Source organism: Coturnix japonica, chromosome 5 (genome assembly GCF_001577835.2).
Source record: "Coturnix japonica isolate 7356 chromosome 5, Coturnix japonica 2.1, whole genome shotgun sequence".
NCBI classification, from domain to species: Eukaryota; Metazoa; Chordata; class Aves; order Galliformes; family Phasianidae; genus Coturnix; species Coturnix japonica.
In genome coordinates this window covers 41,619,436-41,641,524 of record NC_029520.1, presented here as the reverse complement: position 1 = coordinate 41,641,524, position 22,089 = coordinate 41,619,436, and the positions used below count along the sequence as shown (strand labels likewise).

Sequence of the window (22,089 nt, the reverse complement as noted above, 5' to 3'; positions counted from 1 at the left end):
TTTGTTTAGTACTCTTGGCTAGATTAAAGACTGGTGACAAAAATGTACAGCCTCATTTTGCCAGAAGCAGCACTTAACGAAACAGTAGCGCATTGCCTGATCAGAAATAAAACAACTTGGTTCTTTAGGGACACAGGTGGGAGTGATAGCTGAATGGAGCATCACTGCTGCAGCTGAGACTGCCCCTAAGGGCAGAGCTGACTTCGCTGTATGCCTCACAGCACTCAGCATGACACCTCAGAGGAGTGGAGAGATGGCTCTCTTTGGAGAAGTTTGCTGAGAAGAAAGACGCAATACATTGCTATTTAAAGTGCTTAGAAAATAGCGGGATGTGGAGTGGTACCACCAGGAGCATTAAAAAGGAGACAGGAATGAGATCTGAGATAAGTCCTTTTCTGATTTCAGTTACTTGGGTTCTGTATCTGATTTCTTTTATAGGCAGAATTGCCAGTGATGTGAAGAAGAGTTGTCAGTTTCTTCCTGCAGGCTGAGATTTATTTCCAGTATCTCTGTCTTGTAAAATTCTCCTACCAATTCTCTGTAGTAACGGTGACTCACCAAGTAGGGCTATTTTAAAGCTACCTCATTTCTTTACTTCACAGTGCAAACCTCCTCTGAAAGTGAGAGATTTGTTTATGGATATACAAGATGGCAAAATCTTGATGGCACTACTGGAAGTCCTGTCAGGACAAAAACTGGTATGTATGCAAGGGAGAGAAATCTATGTATCTATGGAGCTCCACACATTAGAAGTAACACTATATGGACATTCAGATAATAAGGGAGAATTTGGCACTGTGTCTTGCATACAGTAAGAAGTATTTCAGCAAATATGTCATTATTTCTTTATGCTACAAGCTGCTGTCCTGAGCTGTAATTTAGATCCAAAGGAAATCTGTAACCATGAGATACGAGTGGTGTGTAATCATTGTAAATGTTCCTTCCTGCTGTGTTTTTTTTTTTAACGCTTGGATATGTTAATGTTCACATATTCTGTTTTGAGTTGGCTCAAGCCATGTTATCAAGGAAACATAAATTTGCTGGAGAAAGCTGTATTATTTTTTTAATCCATGAATTTTCTTTCTATTCTGTCTGAAGACATTATGACACTGAGTAAGCCTGGTGATGCCGTGTGCTTTTGTGTGCTGTTGTGAGTTTAGCTCTGGCTCAGATTTCTTTAGTCTTACTGGTACGGTCTGAATCAGAATGATGAAATTTCACTTACCAGAATCTATTTTTTTCTTTCATTGTAAGAACTATTTAAAATTCCACGTACCAGAAATGGAATTGCCCAGTGCAAACATAAATGACCAATTACAGTTGACTTCAGTTTTTTCTTTCTGCTTAAACCTTGTCAGTAAGTACTCTCTTCTGTGGGGATGCCACTCTTACTTTTGAACAAGAGGAGGGACCGGCTCTGCAGCCTCCACATCACTGCATGTGCTGTGATAATTACCTCATGCTGCTCCATACTGCAGAGTGAATGCTCATTGTGGTCATACATTCAGAACCACCTATTTTTTTAATATTCATGCAGTTCGGGCTGTAGCAGAAGCTGTGCTGTCTCTGTCTGCATTCACACAGAAAGCTTTGAGAGCAGGGTGGAAAGGGACTGGAGGGGAGACACATCACAATAATCACTGGTCTGTGTGCTGGAAGGTCAGGGAGGGAGGCCAGACTTGTGTTGGCAGCTGGATCTTCCTGCATACATGATCAAAGCAGGGTGCCAACATGAGATTGCAGGGAGACAGCTATGCAACAAATCTGCCAAAATGAAGGTTATTGCTCCCACCTGCCTATGCCTGCTAGCAAAACTGCTCATGCTTCCTAAGTAGAATGACACCATTTAATTAAAGAGAAAAAAAAAATGTGTCTATTATGATTTTTTTCAGGTAAATTTGGTCCTGTTACTGAATGTGGTTGGGGCTAATTACATAAACAACCAACCTGGCAGGCTGAGGAGAGACGTAACATTTAGAGAGCAGGAAGATGGGTTGCTAACTGTTTTCTGCAGCCGGGGCCAATCATGTAGTTGAAACACTTTCTGTTTGCTGGCTTTTTTTAATGCTTTGTGTGAAGGGGCGCCACCACTTTTAAACACTTTTTGGCTTATTTTTTCTAGATGCATGAATACAAATCTTCAACCCATCGCATTTTTCGTTTGAACAATATAGCCAAAGCACTTAAGTTCCTGGAGGACAGTAATGTGAGTATTTCTAAAGGCAGCTCTTAATCTCTTCTCTGGATGTGTGTCACAAATTGTAGTTGTTGTAACTAGGGTGATGCATGGCATGTACATAAGAAGAATGTACTGCTTAAAGGCACCGTGATTTACCTTAGCAGCAAGGCTGAAAAGCCACATAGAAATGCACAAAGAGAACACCTACAGAGTCTAAAACAAGGATTATTTGTTCAATTCATAATGTAAAGGTTCAATAGGATTAAAGGACTAGGAATCCAATATTAAAAGAAAATTAAGAGAAATGCAAGTAGTCTTTATGAACGGAGTATTAGAGGCATTATTTCAATTACTTTGAAGGTAGATGGCTTTCTTTCCTTTTATCAGAAATACTTTCAGTCTTACAAATCATGTATTTATCTGGTAAACCACTGCAGCAGCTGATCATGAGTCAAAGGCAAGAGAAAATTAAATCTGGTAACATGAGATAAATGCATGATTCCAGGAATCAAAACCTTATAAGGATATAACTTTCCTCTTAGTGTAGTAGTACTGCAGCATCACTTCCTAAAACCTGACACAGCTGGAAGGGAACAAGCAAGATCCGACCTTGTAGCTTGGAATGATTTGGTCCTCTTTGAATTTCTCCCATTAGAGCTTTCTTCCAAAGCGTTAACAATGTGACCTGTATCTTAAAAGTTCTCTGCTCTTGCAAAGCTATGTAATGGCGTCAAGAGAAGTCCCCAGCCATACTGCAGATTATTTATATCGTATACTCAGATCTTTCAGAATGAGGAAGACAAAAGTGGACCATACACACAAAGGGTTGCAGCCTCCTTGTAGTACTGAAAGATCTTTCACCTAATATCTGAAATAAAGTTCTGAAGCTTCTCCACGATATTGTTTAGGATAAAATGTAACTGATGATCCTATTAACTCCGGTATACAAATAAAGGAGGGTTAAGCTTCATAGGCAAGAATAGGCCTGAAGTATATGTGTGTGTAGGGACAAAACCCTGCCTCACAGAGAATGCTGTATCAGTAACTGATGCCACTTTGCTGCTTTCTTTTAATGTGCTTAATTCTTGCTCCAGAGATCCTGTAGTAGTACTCATCAGACCAGAGGGTAACTGGAGCACCAGTACAGTAATGAGTATGATGCGAGGCATTACTGGATCACTTTCAACCTCATAGATTTTAAAGGTTTTACCCTGTTTCCTCAGAAGAGGATGTGTAAGGTCAGAAAGTTGTCCTATGTCTTCCACATATTTTAGTCCTCTACTGGGGGACTGATCTGGCTGTAAATGTTTAGGTCTACATGGGCTGCTATAAAATTGTTAAGAAATATCTTACAAGTTCTTAAATTTCTCAACAGCCTCCCAGATTATGCTTTTCACACAAAGCCAGCTAAGGCCTGTAGCAGATGAGATTTTTTTTTTCTCTCTGTTGATGTCAACACATTGTAGAGCTGCAGCTGAAGCATGTCTGCTTGCCAGGACCTCACAAGGTGACAATCCAGAACTTCACTGAACAAAGCCATGGACACAGGCAGCCTTCTAATTAGCTCTGCCAAAACAACTTCTTCCCTATTTATTTCTTGTTTCCTTAAGATTAAGCAGCTGGTAGCTTGCAGCAGTTTGCTCAGCTGGAACAGGTGACAAACATAAGCAGAAGTAAGAGAACAGAGCCAACACAGAACAGTCTAAGGATGAATGCTCATTTTGGACAATTATTAAAACACACCAAGTTTTTAAACTTTAAACTTTTAAAGCTTTTAAAGCTTTCCTGTGCCAATTACTTTGAAGCTGGTAAGAAAATCTGAGCCTTGAAGTATGACAGCCAGAGGTGTCTTCATGCTGGGATTGAAAACTGTTGTGCAGACCACTAGATAAAAAGCTATTCTGCTCTCCATTTTTCAGTTTAACCAAACTTAGTGAGAGGTAGTGATGAAAGTGCTGGCAAAAAGCCTCAGCTGCCAAGACCTTCAGGGTTAGATATTAAACCACAGTGGGTGGAACCCATCAGCGTACGCTTCTGTGGAACTGGGGCAGCAGGGTGAAGCAAAGTGATTCATCATGTATGGAATTCCTAAATAAACGATAAATGGGCTGTATGCTGGGCTCTGAGTGCCATGTACAGTACTGACAGCTTCCTTGCTTCCTCTTTCCTTCATGAGCTTTGCCAAAAACAAGTAAATGTTGTCTAAGAGAATAACATTCTGCTGTTATTATGTGGAATAAACTTCAATGTAGGAAACTCTAGGGTTTGCTTGGATTATGCAAACCTATCTTCTGCTACCTGATTTCATCAGAGCTCTTTGACAAGCAGCGTAAAGTGATATAAGCAAGGAGAAGGGAGATGTGTAGCAGAACAGAAGTGAGCAGTTCTTAGTATAATTTCAGTTTTTTTTAAGAGAAGTAACCTCAGTCCTGTCCTTTTCCTCAGGTTTTATGTGCATTCTAGCCAATCTGTCACAATTTAGACAGAGAAAGGCAGAAGGTATATGCCTGCCCTCTGCATGTTAAGATCCTCCAGCAAGGACACTGTCTTTTTCTGTATTTGTACAGATGAAATACATTTGTACTCTTAACTGTGAAAATGAGCTTGTTGCTGTTCTGCAGACTTTGCTAGAGGTTTGGAAGGCTTGAGCTGAGAGTTCAGTGAGCAGAGTGGCTGTGATCAGGGCACATTATCATTAAAAGAGATTTCAATCTTACAGTTAGCTGGTTGGTCAGCGGTGGAAGTGTTCCTGATATAGCTTATGGTCTCAGTCCAAGCCATTATATATCTTTGTATTTACACTGTTTCATCTGAATTTGTCTCTGAATTTATGACCTCTTCTACAGGTAAAGCTCGTTAGCATTGATGCAGCAGAAATAGCAGATGGAAATTCCTCTCTGGTACTTGGGCTAATATGGAACATAATATTGTTTTTTCAGGTAATAAAACTCAAATACTTTAATCATAAGTCATCAGCCTTCATGTTATCAGTCTATTCCAGCCAAATACAGGTTTTTTTAATTGATTTTTCATCCTAAAAAACATAATTAAGCTTGCTAAATGTGACCTTTTTTTTCCTAAGATGTGCTAATTTTATACCTGGAGCTGTTTTCATTTTATGTCATTGAATCCGATTTGATGTGAATAGAAGGCAATTTAAGCCCTCATTTGACTTGGACCAGAATTAGCTTCAGATTATTCCTTTCCCTTCTCCCCTGTGCCTTCTCAGTACTCTGCTCCAGATTCCCTGGACCTGCACCAGTGTCTCAGGTTTGGTTCCAGGTTACAGTTCATTTTCAGTATCCTTATCTGGATCTGGTGTAACGTGGTGGCAAATTCCATGCAGAATCAGTGACCTCTGGAGGCTTTATCACCATGGCAGAAGTTCACAACTGATAAAACTGAGTTAAACCTGAAATTTAATTTAGCCCCAGGTTAGATTCAAACTGCTTCCTAATCTACATGTATTTGAAAATGACCTTCTAGACAATACCAAATTTTAATGAACAGAGGGAGATGGAGGGAAGGTTTCTGCAGTTCTTGGAAGACTATGAGGTTCTAATGCTCCTTCATTTTCTTGGGCCCATTTCTAAAATGGCTCTCAATTTTGAAGTGGCACGAGGGTTTCTCTGTGTGGCTGAGCACTTCAAACCAGACACCACAGCATAGCACCAGTTTGGCCAGATAGACTTGGCAACTTCTGGCATGGAGGCACATGAAAGCAGCATAGTGAGTACTTTGGACTCAGCTATCCATGCTGACCAAGGACAGGATGGGAATGCTGTTGCAGGTCACCATTTCTTAATGTAAAATATTTCACCCAGATGGGCCCTGTGAAGTGAGAAAATGATTTCAGTTAAGCTAACTGCTTTTTCAGGATCGGTTTCTTTGGTTTTGGTTTAATATGAATTTGTTCTGTTCAATATTAACTGATTCTGTGCCCTCCCCATTTCCTGGGGTTGCAAGCTGGGCTGCTGTGGCTGTCACATCTGTGCAGTACAAGTTGAGAGTTGTTCAGTTATGGTCCTGTTATCTTAAAAGTGTGCTGGCTTGCCTGAAAACATTCAGTTTTCCATTCACTCAGTATTAAATCGGTGTTCTGTGTGTTTCACTTTTTATTACAGATTAAAGAGCTGACAGGCAACCTCAACAGGAACTCCTCCTCATCCAGCCTCTCATCTGGGCCCAGTGGGCCAGAGTCGGACACATCATACCCTAGCACTCCTAACATAGAGAGAAGCATGTCTGTCACAGTGAAGGACCAGCGAAAAGCCATCAGAGCCCTTTTATTTTGGGTTCAGAGGAAAACCAGAAAGTAAGCCAACATGCTGTCATAGAAAACTGTGTCCCATCTGTCCTGTTCAAGCAGAAGCTCATCTCTCTCTCCTAATGTACCACCATGGCAATGGGTTCTTCTGGCTTTTAAAGTCAGCAGGCATAAGAGAGATTTTTATAGTCTGCAGGTAGATGTATCACTGCACACAAGCATCTAAAGCAGCCGTCTGACCTTGAAGCAGGCTGTGCTGCTTTGTGGCTTGATGTTAAATATTAACTTGCACTAATCTGTTTGGCACTATTTAAAACAGGATCGTTCCCTCTTCCCCCTCCGTGCAACTTCTGCACAGTCTATTAGATATCTTTTACTAATTGAAGGGTAGGTATAAATAAAGGTTGAAATGTAGAAGGGGAAAAAAGCCATAGTGAAATACTTTAATAACAAACAACCTTTTAAATTAAGCAGCAGCCTTGAGGGAGTTTCTCTGTGTGCTGTAGAGTGCCTGCAGAATTTTTATTAGAAGTTTTGTTTCTTCTAAATTAAATATAAAAACTGGTCAAATCTGAGTTTCCTTAATTAACTTTGGGGTCCGTTTCCATTGATCAACACATCTCTCTCTACTCTGTTATAAATTCTTTCACCAAAACATTTTGACCATTAACACCAGGTAGAATTGCTGTCCAGTTGAACTTTTTTAGTGTGAGTTATCCAGTGCACACATAAATGCTTGGCATGTATTTTACATATAATAGTATCAGAAAGGGCAGTTGCCAGAGATAAAAGAGGGCATGGGTCAAGCTTACTAATAAATGTAGGATAGCTGTATATTCAACATTTTTTGTCTGCTGATAGATTTGTATATCCAGTTTGCCCATGAACCCAGATAGAAGTTCTATATAGAGATCTGAAGATACAAATTTACATCTGAACTGTTTGGTCCTCTGGACCGCATCCCTTGATTATCTGCAGTGAAGGTAATGGTGCTTGTTGTGCAGATAAACTTGCTCCATTGAGATCCATAGTTAATTGCTGCTAATGCAGACCACGTAGGAAGTGCGGTTTTACTCTCAAGGTAATGCTGATAATGACATTAACAGGGAGGAGGTGCAAAGAGAATGAGAGAAATTAAGGTCTTAGTCTTCTCATCCTAGTCAAGGAGTACAAATTGAAACATTTAATGGGGAAAATTGTTCTTGCAACTGAGCTATTAGGAGTGTAATAGAATCATTATAGTTGTGTTCACCAATGACTTGTGCACGATTTTTTATTCTGGGCAGCATTTCATTGCAAATGTAATTGCTTTTTCCTAACACACCTGTGATCTATACATATACTGGCACTATTTGCATTTGGTGAAGTACAATTTTCTGCTATGGGAGGCCAAGTACAGAGGAAAGTGAGTCATTTATTCTTATGTTTTTTAAGTACTCGAGTGTTGGCAGTCATCCGAAGCTATGGCGTTAGAGTACTGGAACACAACAGAAACAGGAATTGCACAAGCATTTGGTTTTGTGAATGTTAAATGTGGTTGCTGAGTACTTGAGGGCTTTGTTTTTACTAGCTGCTTCCTATGAGCAGGTTGATATTGGTTGTTGACCGCACTGACCCAGTCTATGAATACTTGTGTTTCACTGAAGTATTTTGTGCCTTTTGATTGACGTTGTGATGAGTGCAACTTTCAAGCATCTTTGAAAATGGTGATGTTTTTAACACAACTGCTATGTAAACTGTATGTAATTCTCTTTAGATACGGTGTTGCAGTTCAGGACTTTGCCAGCAGCTGGAGGAGCGGCCTTGCCTTCTTAGCTATCATAAAAGCAATAGACTCCACTTTGGTAGACATGAAGCATGCACTGGAAAAATCAGCTCGAGAAAACTTGGAGGATGCTTTTAGCATTGCTCAAAACAAGCTGGGTGTTCCTAGGCTCCTAGAGCCAGAAGGTAAAACGTTTACATCAGTGTTATGAGGTAACATTCAGACTACCACAAATATATTGATATTGCATTGTCATACCTACCACAGGTGATTGGAATATTGATGTGATTGGTGTGTGGTACTCATTGATATGAAAAAAGATTTGGACGCTGGCTGGTAGTCACAAGGTTCCAGATACCTTACCATAATTTTAGCTATGTGCACTAGTCCTGGTTAATGATTAGATGCTACATGGCATCGATGTTGCTAGTGGGCATTAATCACTGCCCTGCGGAGCAGAGAGATGTCTCAATGCAGTAGCAGCATTTCATAATGCCTGCAGTCCACAGAGGCTAAATGTCACTTCAGGATGAAGTGTGTGAGTCACCACACCAGGAAAATGGGTAGAGACCTATTCAAGTGTGTTTGCATTTCCCAGTTATGTGTATACAGCATATATAATTGTACAGATAAATATATCTTTGCAAGTGGAGCTGATTCCTACCATGCTTTTTGCTGAACTCTATTATGCAGGTGTTAAACCTTGACGTTATGGTTGAAAGCACAAACACCCAAACTGTGCTTTATGTGTCACCTGTTAGAAGAATAGGCTCTGCAAAAAATAAGTCTCTGTGATGTCACTCAACAAGATCACTGTCTAGTGATAGCAACATATATATGCTGTAAATTAAACTTTCCAGGTGGGTGAAAAGTGACTCTGGTCAGGGTTCAGTGTGTGTTTGGAAACAGGAAAAAAAACTAATGTGAACAAGATGGTGAGAATTCTTTATACTGTGAACAGTGAAAAGGATTCTACCATGTCTGTTCTGTCAGCAAAAGAAAAGTGTTTGTAGCTGCTATTTCTCTCATCATAAAGGCAGATAACTGTCTGGCAGTCTGTGCCTCTGCAGAAGTGCTTTCAGGCCACGTGTGCTGATGTGCTGTACACCTTCCTCCACAGATATAATGGTGGAATCCCCCGATGAGCAGTCCATTGTGACCTATGTGGCCCAGTTCCTTGAGCACTTCCCAGAGCTGGAGGGGGTAAGTGTTTACTCTTATGCCACATCCCTTTTTTATTTGCTTTGGTGTAATAAATAAAGGTGTTGCATTTATCTTTTAGGTTTCTTTCTGAGCTGTTTAAAATAAACCACAGATTCAGCTGTAATTTTTCTCATCTTTGTTAAGTCAAGTCAAGTGAGCTTTCACTGCAGATTGCTCAGCTGCTTCAGGTAGAACTCTGCACTTAAGCATTTACATCCAATTACAGATTTCAAAGGCTAGAAGTATTTACATAAGCTCTGCCACTTTGCCATAGTAATTTCAGAACAGTGAAGTTTATCTGTTAATCTATGAAAATTTATTTGACCTTCAATTTGGTTTTGAATTCAAGCTTCTTGTGTTATTTAATTTCATAGCTTATAAAATCAGTGGACATTACTAAAATCACTGGAATTAAAGTTATTATAATAATCTAATCATGATTATTAGATGAGATTGCCATTAATATTTATCAGCCTTAAGACATTTTAATGGCAAAAAAAGAGCCTACCTATTTATTTATTTATTGTTAATACAGTCCATTGGAACTGAGTAATATAGTGGATTACTATGTTTCGTGGTAGATTTAGTGCACTTTTTAGGTTTACTTTACTGCCAGGTTTTGGGATTGAGTCAAAAAAGCCAAGTCGATTTTTTCCACAAGTGCAGCAGGGAGAGATGAAAATATGAAGAACTGAGCAGTAGGCTTGTCTCCATTCTAATCTTCCTGTACAAGTGGCCTCTGTATGTTGAGCTTTGTTCAATTCTATTTACTTGCCACATTGCTCTGCCTACTTTTAAAATATGCGAGTAATTAATTGGCCATTTACAAATTAAAGGGGCAATGGGTTAGTTGCTGTATCACTTGGGAGAAATAAAATGATATGTGAGGCACGATTTGTTTTTTAATGGTGTATTGTTACTTGTAGGAAGACTTTACAGATCCTGAGAAAGAGCTTCCCATTGAATCTACATATGTTCACATCAAAGACACGCCTTCAGAAAAGGAAAGCAAAATCTTGATTTTAAGGGAAAGTGACAAGAATATGTACACTGTTAATCATGAAAGGAGTCACCCTGCTCCTCCAAAGGTTCATATTCACGATACCCCTGAGAGAACCCTGTCAGAAACAGTTCCTGAAGCATGTAATGGCAAATTGAATGAAGCGTTAGGTGATTCTCAGGAAATCTGTGACGATGAGCCACAAAGGCCTACTTCACTGAATATTACAGGATCTGTCAGTTATGAATCAAGTTCCTCCTGGGAAGTTCTTAGTGATAAATTGATGCCAGGTGATGGTGGCTTATCTGATGATCCACTGAAACAGAGTGATGACCTCTCTCCAGCTGTTCTGACAGATCAGAAAAATTCTGTTGACTCTTTTGAAGACTACTCTGAAGAATTAACTAAAGAAACCTATACCGAATACGACAATGAAACAAAGAGCCTTTCAGCCAATACTTCTTCTTTAAGTCCATTGTCTTGGACTTCAGGTATACTTACAGATGAATCTATAAATAAAGTAGAAGAGAGCAATTCTCAAAATTCAATTATTTTACCAGAAGTTACTTCTAAACAAGAAGATACACATAAGTATGTTCTCCATCTTCTAAATGAGGAAATACTGAAACTGCCAGAAAATGAACATACAAAGCAATCACCTATCTTGGAGACAACAGAAAATAGCCATAGTTTGTTCAATGGTTCTAATCTCAAAAGCCAAGAAATATCTACACTGCTAGAAGCATCTGATGACTCTCTCTCAGATGTGCCCAATAATGAAGAAGACTCAGACAGCTGCGATGACGATGAGTCTTCAGCAGAAGTACTACTCAGTTCTTCAAAAGTATCTGTAATACCCCACGATCTCTTCTATTATCCACATTATAACGTTCCCATATCAGCAGTTTTGGATGCTTATGTTGAGCCTCGTCTTGAAAGATACAGTACTGAAAATGACAAATCTTTTTCTGAAACAGTAACAGATAATCTACATGAGAAAGAGATACCTGCACAGCACTACAAGGAGGATGCTCCAGAGCCAGGCTTCGGGAATAATCATGGTGTCCCCTCACTGGAAATGGATGCTGAGAATGGAGAGGAGGAAATAGTAGATATGAACACTCTTAGAAGTTCTTTCTATGAAAAGGAAGTGCCATTACTAATAGGAGAGATAGAAATTGAAGTAGACAGCCAAAAAGCCACCGGCAATGAAGATTCCATGATTCTACAGCATCCTGAGGTATTTAACTTTTTATTAGCTGTATTTCTTTATGTATGTATGGGGGTTTAGTGCCTGAACTCGGGGATTTCTGTACTTGGTTTTCTGCCTCAATAACACTGTTTGCCACAGCCCTCTACTGGAAAGAGTGGAATTGCAGTTCCCTGAAAAGATGTGGCATTAACAGAAGAGACTGAGCAGTAATGATACTGCAGAAATTTGAATTTTACTGATGTTTTAAGGTATTTTGAAGCCCCTTTGTATCTCCTAGGCAGAGAAGATTACGACAGAGGGTGTGTGAAATAATTTTTAATGAAATAAACAGGAAGCAGTGTTGTTGATATAGAAATGATACAGGTAAAGGAATTCTTTTTGTCTGAATCTAGATAAGTTTGTCTGTGAAAACAAACCAATTTGAATAGGTTAAGTAATGTGAGTAAAATGCAGGCTTATCTAAACTGGAAGAGAAAGTAGGGCTTTTTTTTTGGTAATTATTTTGTGTTTTGGATTTAGGCAAAATTGTATGTATTCTTGGAAACACTGATTTTGAATTGTCTTACACATTTTCTAGCATAGTAGTGACAGTGTTTTATGGAATGAATGTCCACTTAAGTACTTGAATCATACGCTGCTGCTTACACTTGGTTTGGTCCTAACATTTATTAGGGCAATGAAGTCAAATTGCTGTTATACCCAACAGGATAATTGGGCAAAAAGAAAATCACAGTGGATTACTTGAAAGAGCTGAATCATGCCATAACTTCTTATGTTTAAAGAACTACCAACCAATTGTTTGTCAGTTAAACTGATGATACTTTACAGCTCAAGGTATCTGAAATTATATTCAAAACTTGTGTTTTATTCTCTTTAGTAACACCTTCAATGTCATACTGCATGTATATCTAGTATCTGAGTAAGTTACACCACAGAGCTGTTTAAAAGGTTGGGGAATCAGTCTTGTCTGATGCATAATATTTTTTACTTTCAACAGGCCAGAGGAGACAACCTAGATGACTTTGCAACAGTGGGAATAAGACTGGAAGAAAGTAGTAATGGGGAGGGAGAAAAGGAAAATATGATCGAAGCAGAAGATTTACAGATCTCAGAAGTTGGGCATACTACACTGTTAGATGATGAACTGGAAGAAATTGCTAATAGCCACGAGTTGACCAGGTATTTCATATTAACTTTGTCTGAAATGCATCTAATTGATAGCAATGATGCACTTCTGAAGTGCACTGCACTTCTAAAGTATGCCATGACCACTTAATATTTCTTTTGGACTTCTATGACTCATTGGCTTCTTCCTGTGTTTCTCTTAAATGATTTGGTGCAAGTGAGGCGTGATTTGACTTTGCTGTACAAACTTTGCTACACAAAACCAACAGGAATCCCAATGCACTTGAACTTTCAAAGAAACTTTGTCAGGCTTGTGTTTCCTGTCATGTATCAATTCTTTTTTAACTACACAACCATAAAATCTCACCCAGCCATAAGCCTTGCTTAAATGTAGATGATGTAAAAGGTGCAAAAAATGTATCAGATACTGTTTAAAATAAAATAAAATAATTCAAATTTGAGAAAAAGAAAAAAAAAATTTAAAGTTTCCCAAAGTTATTGCTTGTAATGTTAAGCATAAATTCAAATCCATGCAGTAAAACACACAACACACGTTTGTAGTTTTGCATAACCTAAAACTAGTGTGAATATTATAATAAAATAGTGCAGTGTCCCTCTTTGAATTCAAAGCAAAATTTCATGAATTAAAACACTGTACTTTTATGTGTATTTCAGAACTTGTGACAATGATTCCAACATTTATCTCCGAAAAAGGTTTCCTGATACTTCTGAGATGGTAAGTTTGTAGAAATTGGCCTTTCTGTCACTATTTCATGATTTCTCCCCCAACTCCAGAAGTTCAGATACTGTAAAAGGGTCTGTATGGGAAATTGGTAATCACATCCTGAACCTCTGATTAATCAGCTGAGGTGAGTGTAGGGTCAGCTGTGGGAGCACAGGTGAGAGTAATTTAGCTGTGCTCCCAGAAGGGGTGGAGCCTGACTCCATCTCCTCTAGATCTCATTTATGGGCTGACCACCACTAAGGCAGCATCTCTTGGAGATTGCTCCTTGGTGGTGATTGCGGTAGTGTTTCCCAGCAGACTGAAGGCTTCCACACAGGTGAGGTTTTCCTGTAAATAGCCTTTTGGATATTTATTCCTATCTTTATGTTATTGTCACTGTACAGGGTCTGCTCTCTATAAATGTCTTGTGATAACACAAAAGTCTAGTGTTTTCTAAGACTTTTAGTGCTTTAACCTATAACAATTTAAGCTATTCTTGAATTCTTCCAAATAAATGAAATGGCACCTTACTGATCCTTGGGAAAGCCAACAAAGTGCAACTTAATATTCCAATTAAATATACTCTGATTTTGAGGTTTACTTTGTCATTACTGTATGACTGAAACACTTCACTTCTTTGAAGCTTCCTTTACTTGCAGATACAAGTTCTTTCAGTTTATGCATTTTTCTATATGTGTGTGAGCATCTTGGTCAGAGCCTCTCAAGAGTGTCATTTGGATGCGCTTTTTACCAAAGAGGTTCTTTGCCTCTCCTTTTGTAGAAGTGGTGTGGTGTGTTCTCTGAATAGCAGCAGCTAGCCCTTAAAGACAATTGATTGTAATGTGAAATGCCATCCTTAATTGCTGATATAATTCATACTGTTTTCTTGCAAGCACGTGATACAACTGAGCTCTGGATACAACTACTATTGTGTGAGAGAATGAATTTTATTTTCTTTTTATATCATCTACTTTTGGTTACTTGTTTGTTTAAGGAAACCTCTGGTAAAAAGGATCAGAAGATGACAGAAATGGATGAAAATCTATTGATCACTGGGTGAGTAGTTCTTCACAAAAAAATCTTACACAAAGAATCTGTAACTTCTAGGTAATTTTTTCAGTGTTACAAAGGGAAATAAAAGTTAACTGTAGTAGTAGACATGTACTGGCTCAGGGTCAATATTTCCCATAGGTGTAAGACACAGAACTTCTTTGTTGCTTGATCTCTCTCTTTAAATAAAAATACCTTTTCTTGGTGTGAGAGGAAAGGCCTGGCTGTCTAAGCAAGACTGTGAACTCTTTCCCGATGTGGTGGATATTTCAAACCAAGAAAAGAGTGGGAGGACTTTCTGTGTGAAGCCCCTGGCAGTGCTGTCTTTTTCCAAGTTTAGAAGCCTGTCAAGACAGTGCTAGGGAAGACAATGCTTAGCAGAGCTCTTGCCTCTCCTAGCTTGCAGACTGCTGCTTGTTTTGTGTAATACTCATATATATATATATATATATCCAGTACATTAATTGAGGGATCAGGATGCCCAGCCCAGAAAAAATGAACTGTGGTTGTAATTCTGGAGTCTTCCTGCAAACTAATTACCTGAGTTGTTGGTTTGTTTCGTGAGGTCTAGGGCTGCTTGTTTACCCTTCTGTGCAGCTGGCAAGAAAGACTCTTAAGAGTAGCTGGTTTGGAGATGATATGTCAAGTCTGATACACTGGGTGTATCATATACATATATATGTATATATCTTTCTGACTAATGAAAATCAGCTTATGTGAAATGAACTGTTTCTGCATGTGTATTAACTACCTGAGAACTTGTCCAAGTCTTCAGAGTGTTAATTGCTGTTTTTAGAGTCCTTAGGAAACACCTGCTAGAGCTCATTATGCATCCTATAGTGTAGCTTGGGTTGCGACCAAGTAGGTTGAAAGCGCTGCTTAAACTGCTGTGTGTTAGAACACTCTCTGATCTTTAATGTAAATGTTAACAGTTTTTTCTGCCTCATAACAAATTCTCTCTTATTTTTAGGATGAAAAAGGATATGGAAACAAATGAGACTGCAGCACCTCCTCGCCAGACTCTAAGCGTTGAGCAATCGGAGCTATTCCACTTCATCGTTTTCCTCTGGGTGCTTGTCTACTGCCTTTTAGTCCTTCCACAGCTTTTTAGCTTCAAAGTGTGATCTCTGTGGGGTGTGGAAAAATAAAAGACAACGGCTTGATTGCTTTGTGTATCTACATATAAGTATGTTATTTCAGGTGAAGCACAAGCAGAAATATAGGACCTGGTATTTGTATTTACTATCAGGTTCTCCTCAGTTCCTCTACTGTTGCGCTTATGACAATGTCTAAGCACATTTTATATTATGACAATTGTGTAAATATATATAAAAGACCTGATTTAGTAGCTGCAATTTTGTACATTTGTGCCTTGCTTTATAAGATGCTAAATAAAAATGGGTAATTATCAGTAGAATTATGAACAATTCAGAGCTCTAGTCTTCAAAAATTATTCTTCTGGCTTCATTTACCTGCATAGGGTCCAACAGCAGTGGAAGAACTCTTGTTGGCTTGCCCGTGAATCTGGCTATCCTACAAGAACAAGGCTTGAAATAAGTTTTTTCCATGGAGTTCTTTGAGGGAGGTGGAAGTAGAGCAGAGTTGGAGTTGAGACGTTCTTGCTGCAGGAATTCAACTAGTGGCAATCCAGTGGAGCAGCAAAATCAGGTGGAGAGTTATTTGTGGAGGGAAGATTGGTTTCTTTAGGATGTAAATTCATTTTTATGGTGAACTTTTTATGTTTAAATTGCAGGAACAAATTGGGTATGGAGCAGGTGCTACCTGCTTCTTAAGAAGGATCATGTGAGAAATCTTAATCCAGTAATTTCTATACAGATTACCTGAAGAAATATACTTTCTATAGTGGCCATGTTTGAGAAAGATCAGGAAGAGATCAGTGCTGTTTGGTTGTTTTGAATACTGTACCTCAATGCTTGTGAGACAGCATCTGATTCCTTCTTTCTGATGGAAAAAAAAAAAATACTTACAAGATCATGAGATCATTTCTCTCTTTTAAAGATACAAAATATGACAGGTCATCTAATTTCTAAGGCTACTGCTGAAGCACAAGTGCATTGCTATGAAAGTGTTAGAAATATTCTTTAAGTGTATAAATCAATGACAAGGGTAAACCTCAGCATCAAGAAACGCTGACAGCCTTTCTTTACTCTCCAGTATAACTAGATACACTTTCATGCATAGTTAAGCCATTTCTGCCTCTTCCATTTTTAGCCACATCAGCGATCACTTTTGGGTATTTGATTTAGGTTTTCAGCCAGAGGAAGGGTACCAGTGTGATACAGGGTGAAAGAGAAGTCTTCAAATCCAGTTCAATTGCACTTATTTCTTAGTCATCATAAGAGATTATCTGGAGTTCAATTACAGTCTTTTTGGAGAATTTTACCCCTTTAAGATTTCAGTCAAGGAGAATCATTTCCATTTTATCTTCTATCTCCTAAGAAAATTAATTGGAAGAAGATCTTTGGATGTCTCATCTAAACTACTGACATCCATAAAGATGTATGTGTAAGTATGTAAGCCTGTATCATTATTCCACTGTTCAAAATCCGGTCTCTTCCTGCAAGTGCCCTCCCTGTTCTGAAAACGTTGCTCCTTGTTGGTCTTCGTGTGCCATTCCTAGCCCACAGTCTAAAAGCCTGACTGTAAAGCATTCATTGTAGCAAAGGATTTTCTAGTGTGCTGGCTCTAAGACTGTTGTGAGGCATCTGAGATTTTAAAGGCCGGTGGGCCGTCTTTTATCTAGCCAGCAGGTAAGTGCAGGGTCTGAATAAGGAGGTTTCTTCTGATAAAAGACCTGGGTTTTTGAAAAGTGCTAAGTTTGAAGTGACATCATTTGGTACTTAGGTTTAGTAGCAGAATTCAGGTTATATGGGTGCTGATCTGTTAAGACCATTTATAAAACCAGTTCTTGTTGAGCAAGTATATGCATAGGAGGGTATTGTGAAGTGTAAGTGTTGGGAAGTGTTCGTAGATTACTGGATAAATGGGTGTTTGGTGTTCAGAGAAGCACCATTACAGGCTACAAAACAGCTGTAACAGGATGCTTCAACATTACTGCTGGTGTGTAGCTGAACTGCAACGTGTTTCATTGCAGCTTTATAGAAAGTGCGAGAATTGGTTTAGTATTAAAGACAAAACCCTGCAAAATGTTTATGGGGCAGATGTCTTACAGCTGAAGAAACGAGTTTAACAGTCATGGAATCTACAAAGTGAAATGAATGCAGCCTTTGCCAGGTTGTAGGAAATGATCAGGGCAAGTACAGCTTGCAGTAATAAGATAAAAATAAAAGACAATCACTTTTTTAATGCCATGAATATTTTTGATAGATTGAGCTCTAAAATGTATTTTAATTGAGTTTCTAGATTATAATGAATGTGTCTACAGAATTTTATGCAGAGCTTCAGAGTTCAACTGTTTTAAAAAGATTTTCTTTTTTTTATATAGCGGTGATTATTTTATCTATATATTTAATAGAACTGTAAAACCATTTTAAGAATATCTGTAAAACTATGTGTATGTGATACGATTATTTATTAATTATGACTCACAAGAATGAACACTGAGCTATGCACCGGTTGGATCGTACATTTGGAAAATGGAAACTGCAAACAGAGGAAGAGCTCCTACTGAACAGTAGACTTGAAAGACGTGGGACAGGATTTGAATACAACTGCGCGATTCTTAAAGCTGCATAGCTATATGTCATTTTGCGATGTTAACCTTCAGCTAAAGTTGCAAATTATATTGAGTGATTAAGGTACTTTCTTGCATTAAAACTTCCTGAGGCTGAAATTTCAACATGTTAGTATTTGGTGTTTAACTCGCTTATTTCCTTTACATCTTCTGATGACTGTCACTATGACTTCTTCATCAAAGTAGTGAGCCACTGAATTTACTGGGGCCCAGGGATTTTTATTAATATATTTTTTTCAGAGCTTTCGGTACCCATCCTCACATAATCAGAGCTTTTAGAAGAGGAATTTGGCCAATGTGTGTGCTCTCATATTTATCCATTGAAGAAGATAATTAGTGCATTATCACTTATGTGTAGCTTTAAGTACTTGGGAGTCCCTTCTTACCAAGCACAAACATGAATGCATCCAGTGATGTATTCAGTTCTCGACTTCCGTGAAAGTCAGTGTGACGCATCTGTGTGCTAAGCACACACCACAGGATCTGGCCATGAGGAGATTTAACTTTCATCACATAGGCCAGGACTAGCCAAAGCCTATACATTGCCTTAGGGCTAGGAACCCCTCTAATCCAAGGTACACAAACAATGCCACAGACTTCAGCCAATCCCTTTAAATGCATCACATTTGTTGCATAAATATGTAGGACCAAACCCCTCCTTCTTCTAGGAAGTTACCATCCACTACCAGTTCTGATTAAGAGGACAGCAGCAGGGAACAAGTGGCTGGATTGCGGGGTAAGGTCACAGGTTAGAATGTGATTCTTCCCCGCTGCACACCACTGATGATGCTCATTTACACACACCTGACTGATGTGTGTTCATATTCCAGTGTTGTACATACACAGGGCATGCATGAGTGCAAGTTGCTCCCCCACACCTCACCATGATGAAGCTATTTGTGCCAGAGGATGGGATTTATAGGCACGTTTAAAGGATATTAGAAAAGACATACTCTGAATGGGAAAGCTTGCGTACTCTGTCCTTCTCTTGACTTGCTGCTCTATAGCCCACAGAAGGCAAAAAGAAATTAACCTTTTATTCTCAAGTGCTGTGTCTGTTTCAGGGTTATCTTAACTGAAATTGTGGAATATCAAAGCATTTCTTTCTTCCTCTGAATATGAGACATGGAAAACTCGCTTCCACCTCAGTGGCACTTTTGATGACTCCTTTTTAGACAGCTGCTACTGCTGATAATGGAAAATGAGAACGGTGTTATTTTCTCACCATGAGGAGAATGTCTAAGTTTATGTCTCTGGAACATAAAATTGGCCCCTGGGTGATTAATACAATTCTTTCCTCATGAAAAGGTTAGAAGGGGCAATAAAAATAATTAATTTGACCTCAGTGAGAAATAGTAAAAAATAACATTCCAAGCAAGGCTATGTTCAAGTCAGGTAATATTTTACTGCCAAAGTAGTTTCATTACTTTCATTGGGCCTTCCTGGAATCTCTTTGATTCATGGAATACATTCGCTCTGTGCCCAAGGAACCGTTCATACAGGGCAGCTCTGATCCACAGCTGTCACTAGACTGTAACAGATAATCACCAGTGTTTGCTTAGAAATGACTGGTCTAATTTAATTCAATTAACTTTCAACTTATGTGCTGTTCATTTTGTAGAGAAACAACAGGCTTTTTTCTTTAATGCTGAAGAACTTGCAGTTAAATACTGTAAATCAAATACATCTTTTTGTTACAGTCAAAAGAATTCAACCTCTGCTTTTGCACTGAATGAAACATGTTTTAGTTTGCCGTACCACTGCATGCCATCTTATTCTTCAGTGTAAAAAGCAAAAGAAAAACCCCTGTTTTACCCTGACCAATTTTACCATTCTTATTAAAGTTCTTCAATTTAAAAGGATTGATGAAGTTCTAGTTTGCTAAGGATTTAACTGGAGACATTTATAAGTAAGGGATGTTGTATTCAAGAAACATGCTATCCATTGGCAAGTGGTAAGGAATGAAGGTTATTTAAATGAGAACAAATGAAAGGAGGACTTGCTTGGTATCAAAAGGTGTCCTGAAGGAGATGCGTTTCTGTGTACTTTAAAATACATTTCTTCTAAATGCTTTCAGTCAGTGGCATGTACTGAACATTCGCACCTGTTGCTCAAAGCTAATTTCTGTGAGAAAGAAATGTATTCTTGTGTATAGTTGGTACAATAGCAAAGTAAATGTTTTTAGATACTGTTCCTCTGTAATAAGATTAGTATTCACTAGTGAATAGTTCCTCTTTATTTTATAAAATCTCCAGTTTGGAAATAAAGGGACAGGCTTCCTGTACTGAAACCGTTACCTGTGAGTTTGTCCTTTTCCTCTCTGTATATTGTCAGACTCCTGATGTCAGCACAGATTTTGTCCTTACTTTGCATGTTAGTGCCCAGAAACTGTACTCACTTTTTAGTAGAGAAGATCTGATCAAAGAGAGTAAACTCACAGTGAGCGTTGTTTTCTCACTTACTTAAAGAGCGACCTTTAATTTTGGAGGAGGAAGTCCAAAATTTTTATTCCAGTCAACAATGAACTTCAAGTTTTCCTGGCGGTTATTTATTACTTAATGCATGGAAATTGTTATTATAAAGGTAAGCTTTCAATACCAGTTGTGCCAAGTTATATATTAATCTTAATATTCAATTAATCCGGCCTGTTTCTAGGTAAGAAGGTAAGTGTTAGTCCAGTGAACTCGTTTGCATGTCATGCTTTTGTAGCAGCTCAAACCTACTGAGGGCAACCTATGGACCTATGGACATAAGTCATATATATATATATATATATAAAATGATTTATATATAATTATATATATATATATATATATATAAATTCTCTTGAAGCAACAATAACACATAGCCAGGTAAGAAATGACAATAATCTTTTATTGAATTGTTTGTATTGGTATTACAAGGATAATTTCCACTATAGTTAATTACAATATTTTATCAAGTGCTCTCTGGTGAATAAGTCTGTTCCATGCTAAGATGGTACCATTGGCAGTTCTCCGTGCCCCCAAGCCCCACACTTTGGAATGTGATGTAACATGATCAAAGCAAAATGCATAGCACCCTCTGCTGTAAATACTTTGAACTGATTATTTTTTGCATTACTTTTATGGCTGATCTGTACCCAGGGGAACTGATTCATCAATTTGCTACTATGTATTTTGTGTATGTTAGCAAGAATCATCATAACTGTAGCAGCTGGGTATGTTTATATATTACAAAGTATTATTTCTCTATTCTCAGGCAAAAGAGCCTAAAAATGTATATTTCAAGGCTATTAAGAACCATTGTTAATTATGGTTTGACAGATCTCTTGTACAGCAACTGTATGTGAAATGAAGGGATTACAAGACTTGCTTAAAGTAACTTCAAGTCAGTGATAAATGAGAGGAGTAAAGACACTACAACTATTAAGAATATTTACATTTCACTTGCACAGAGGGAAATAATATCCTTCTGTAGAGTTATGAAGCCTTAAAGTATTGTGAGATTTCTTTTAACCTGTATCCTAGAGGGGAAACCAAAAGTTTGCACAACCTGAGACCTTTAAATCTCAGCTCCAGTTTGAAGAATGGTCTCTGCTCAAAGAAAGGCTTTTTCTTTCCTCCAGCTTCATACTCGTACCTGCTGCTTTTTCTCATAATACGTTGCAGATGTTGTTATTAGTGCCACAGCTTCAAGTGTTTGTAACTGCTTTTTTTCCGCAGTGATTCACAACTGTGAACAGGAAAACCCAGTAGCCAGAGTAGGAGCTGTTTGAGAGGGAAGTCTCAATTTACATTTTCTGAAGTGAGGTGAAGAATAGACACATCCTTTACAGAAACTTGCTTACAACACTCTGGCCTGTATTT

General features: G+C 38.4%; 1 protein-coding gene across 1 annotated transcript in view; it reads left to right on the top strand.

Moving 5' to 3' along the window:
• CLMN (calmin) overlaps positions 1-20,525 on the top strand; it is a 67,990-nt gene extending 47,465 nt beyond the window's left edge. Inside the window, exons 3-13 of the mRNA XM_015865361.2 lie at positions 603-698; positions 2,123-2,206; positions 5,026-5,118; positions 6,304-6,494; positions 8,203-8,396; positions 9,332-9,414; positions 10,341-11,654; positions 12,625-12,806; positions 13,428-13,488; positions 14,471-14,532; positions 15,497-20,525. Coding sequence (XP_015720847.1) covers positions 603-698; positions 2,123-2,206; positions 5,026-5,118; positions 6,304-6,494; positions 8,203-8,396; positions 9,332-9,414; positions 10,341-11,654; positions 12,625-12,806; positions 13,428-13,488; positions 14,471-14,532; positions 15,497-15,650 — 2,514 coding nt within the window. The 3' untranslated portion in view covers positions 15,651-20,525. The remainder of the gene's footprint in view (positions 1-602; positions 699-2,122; positions 2,207-5,025; positions 5,119-6,303; positions 6,495-8,202; positions 8,397-9,331; positions 9,415-10,340; positions 11,655-12,624; positions 12,807-13,427; positions 13,489-14,470; positions 14,533-15,496) is intronic.
• Positions 20,526-22,089: the final 1,564 nt, after the last annotated feature.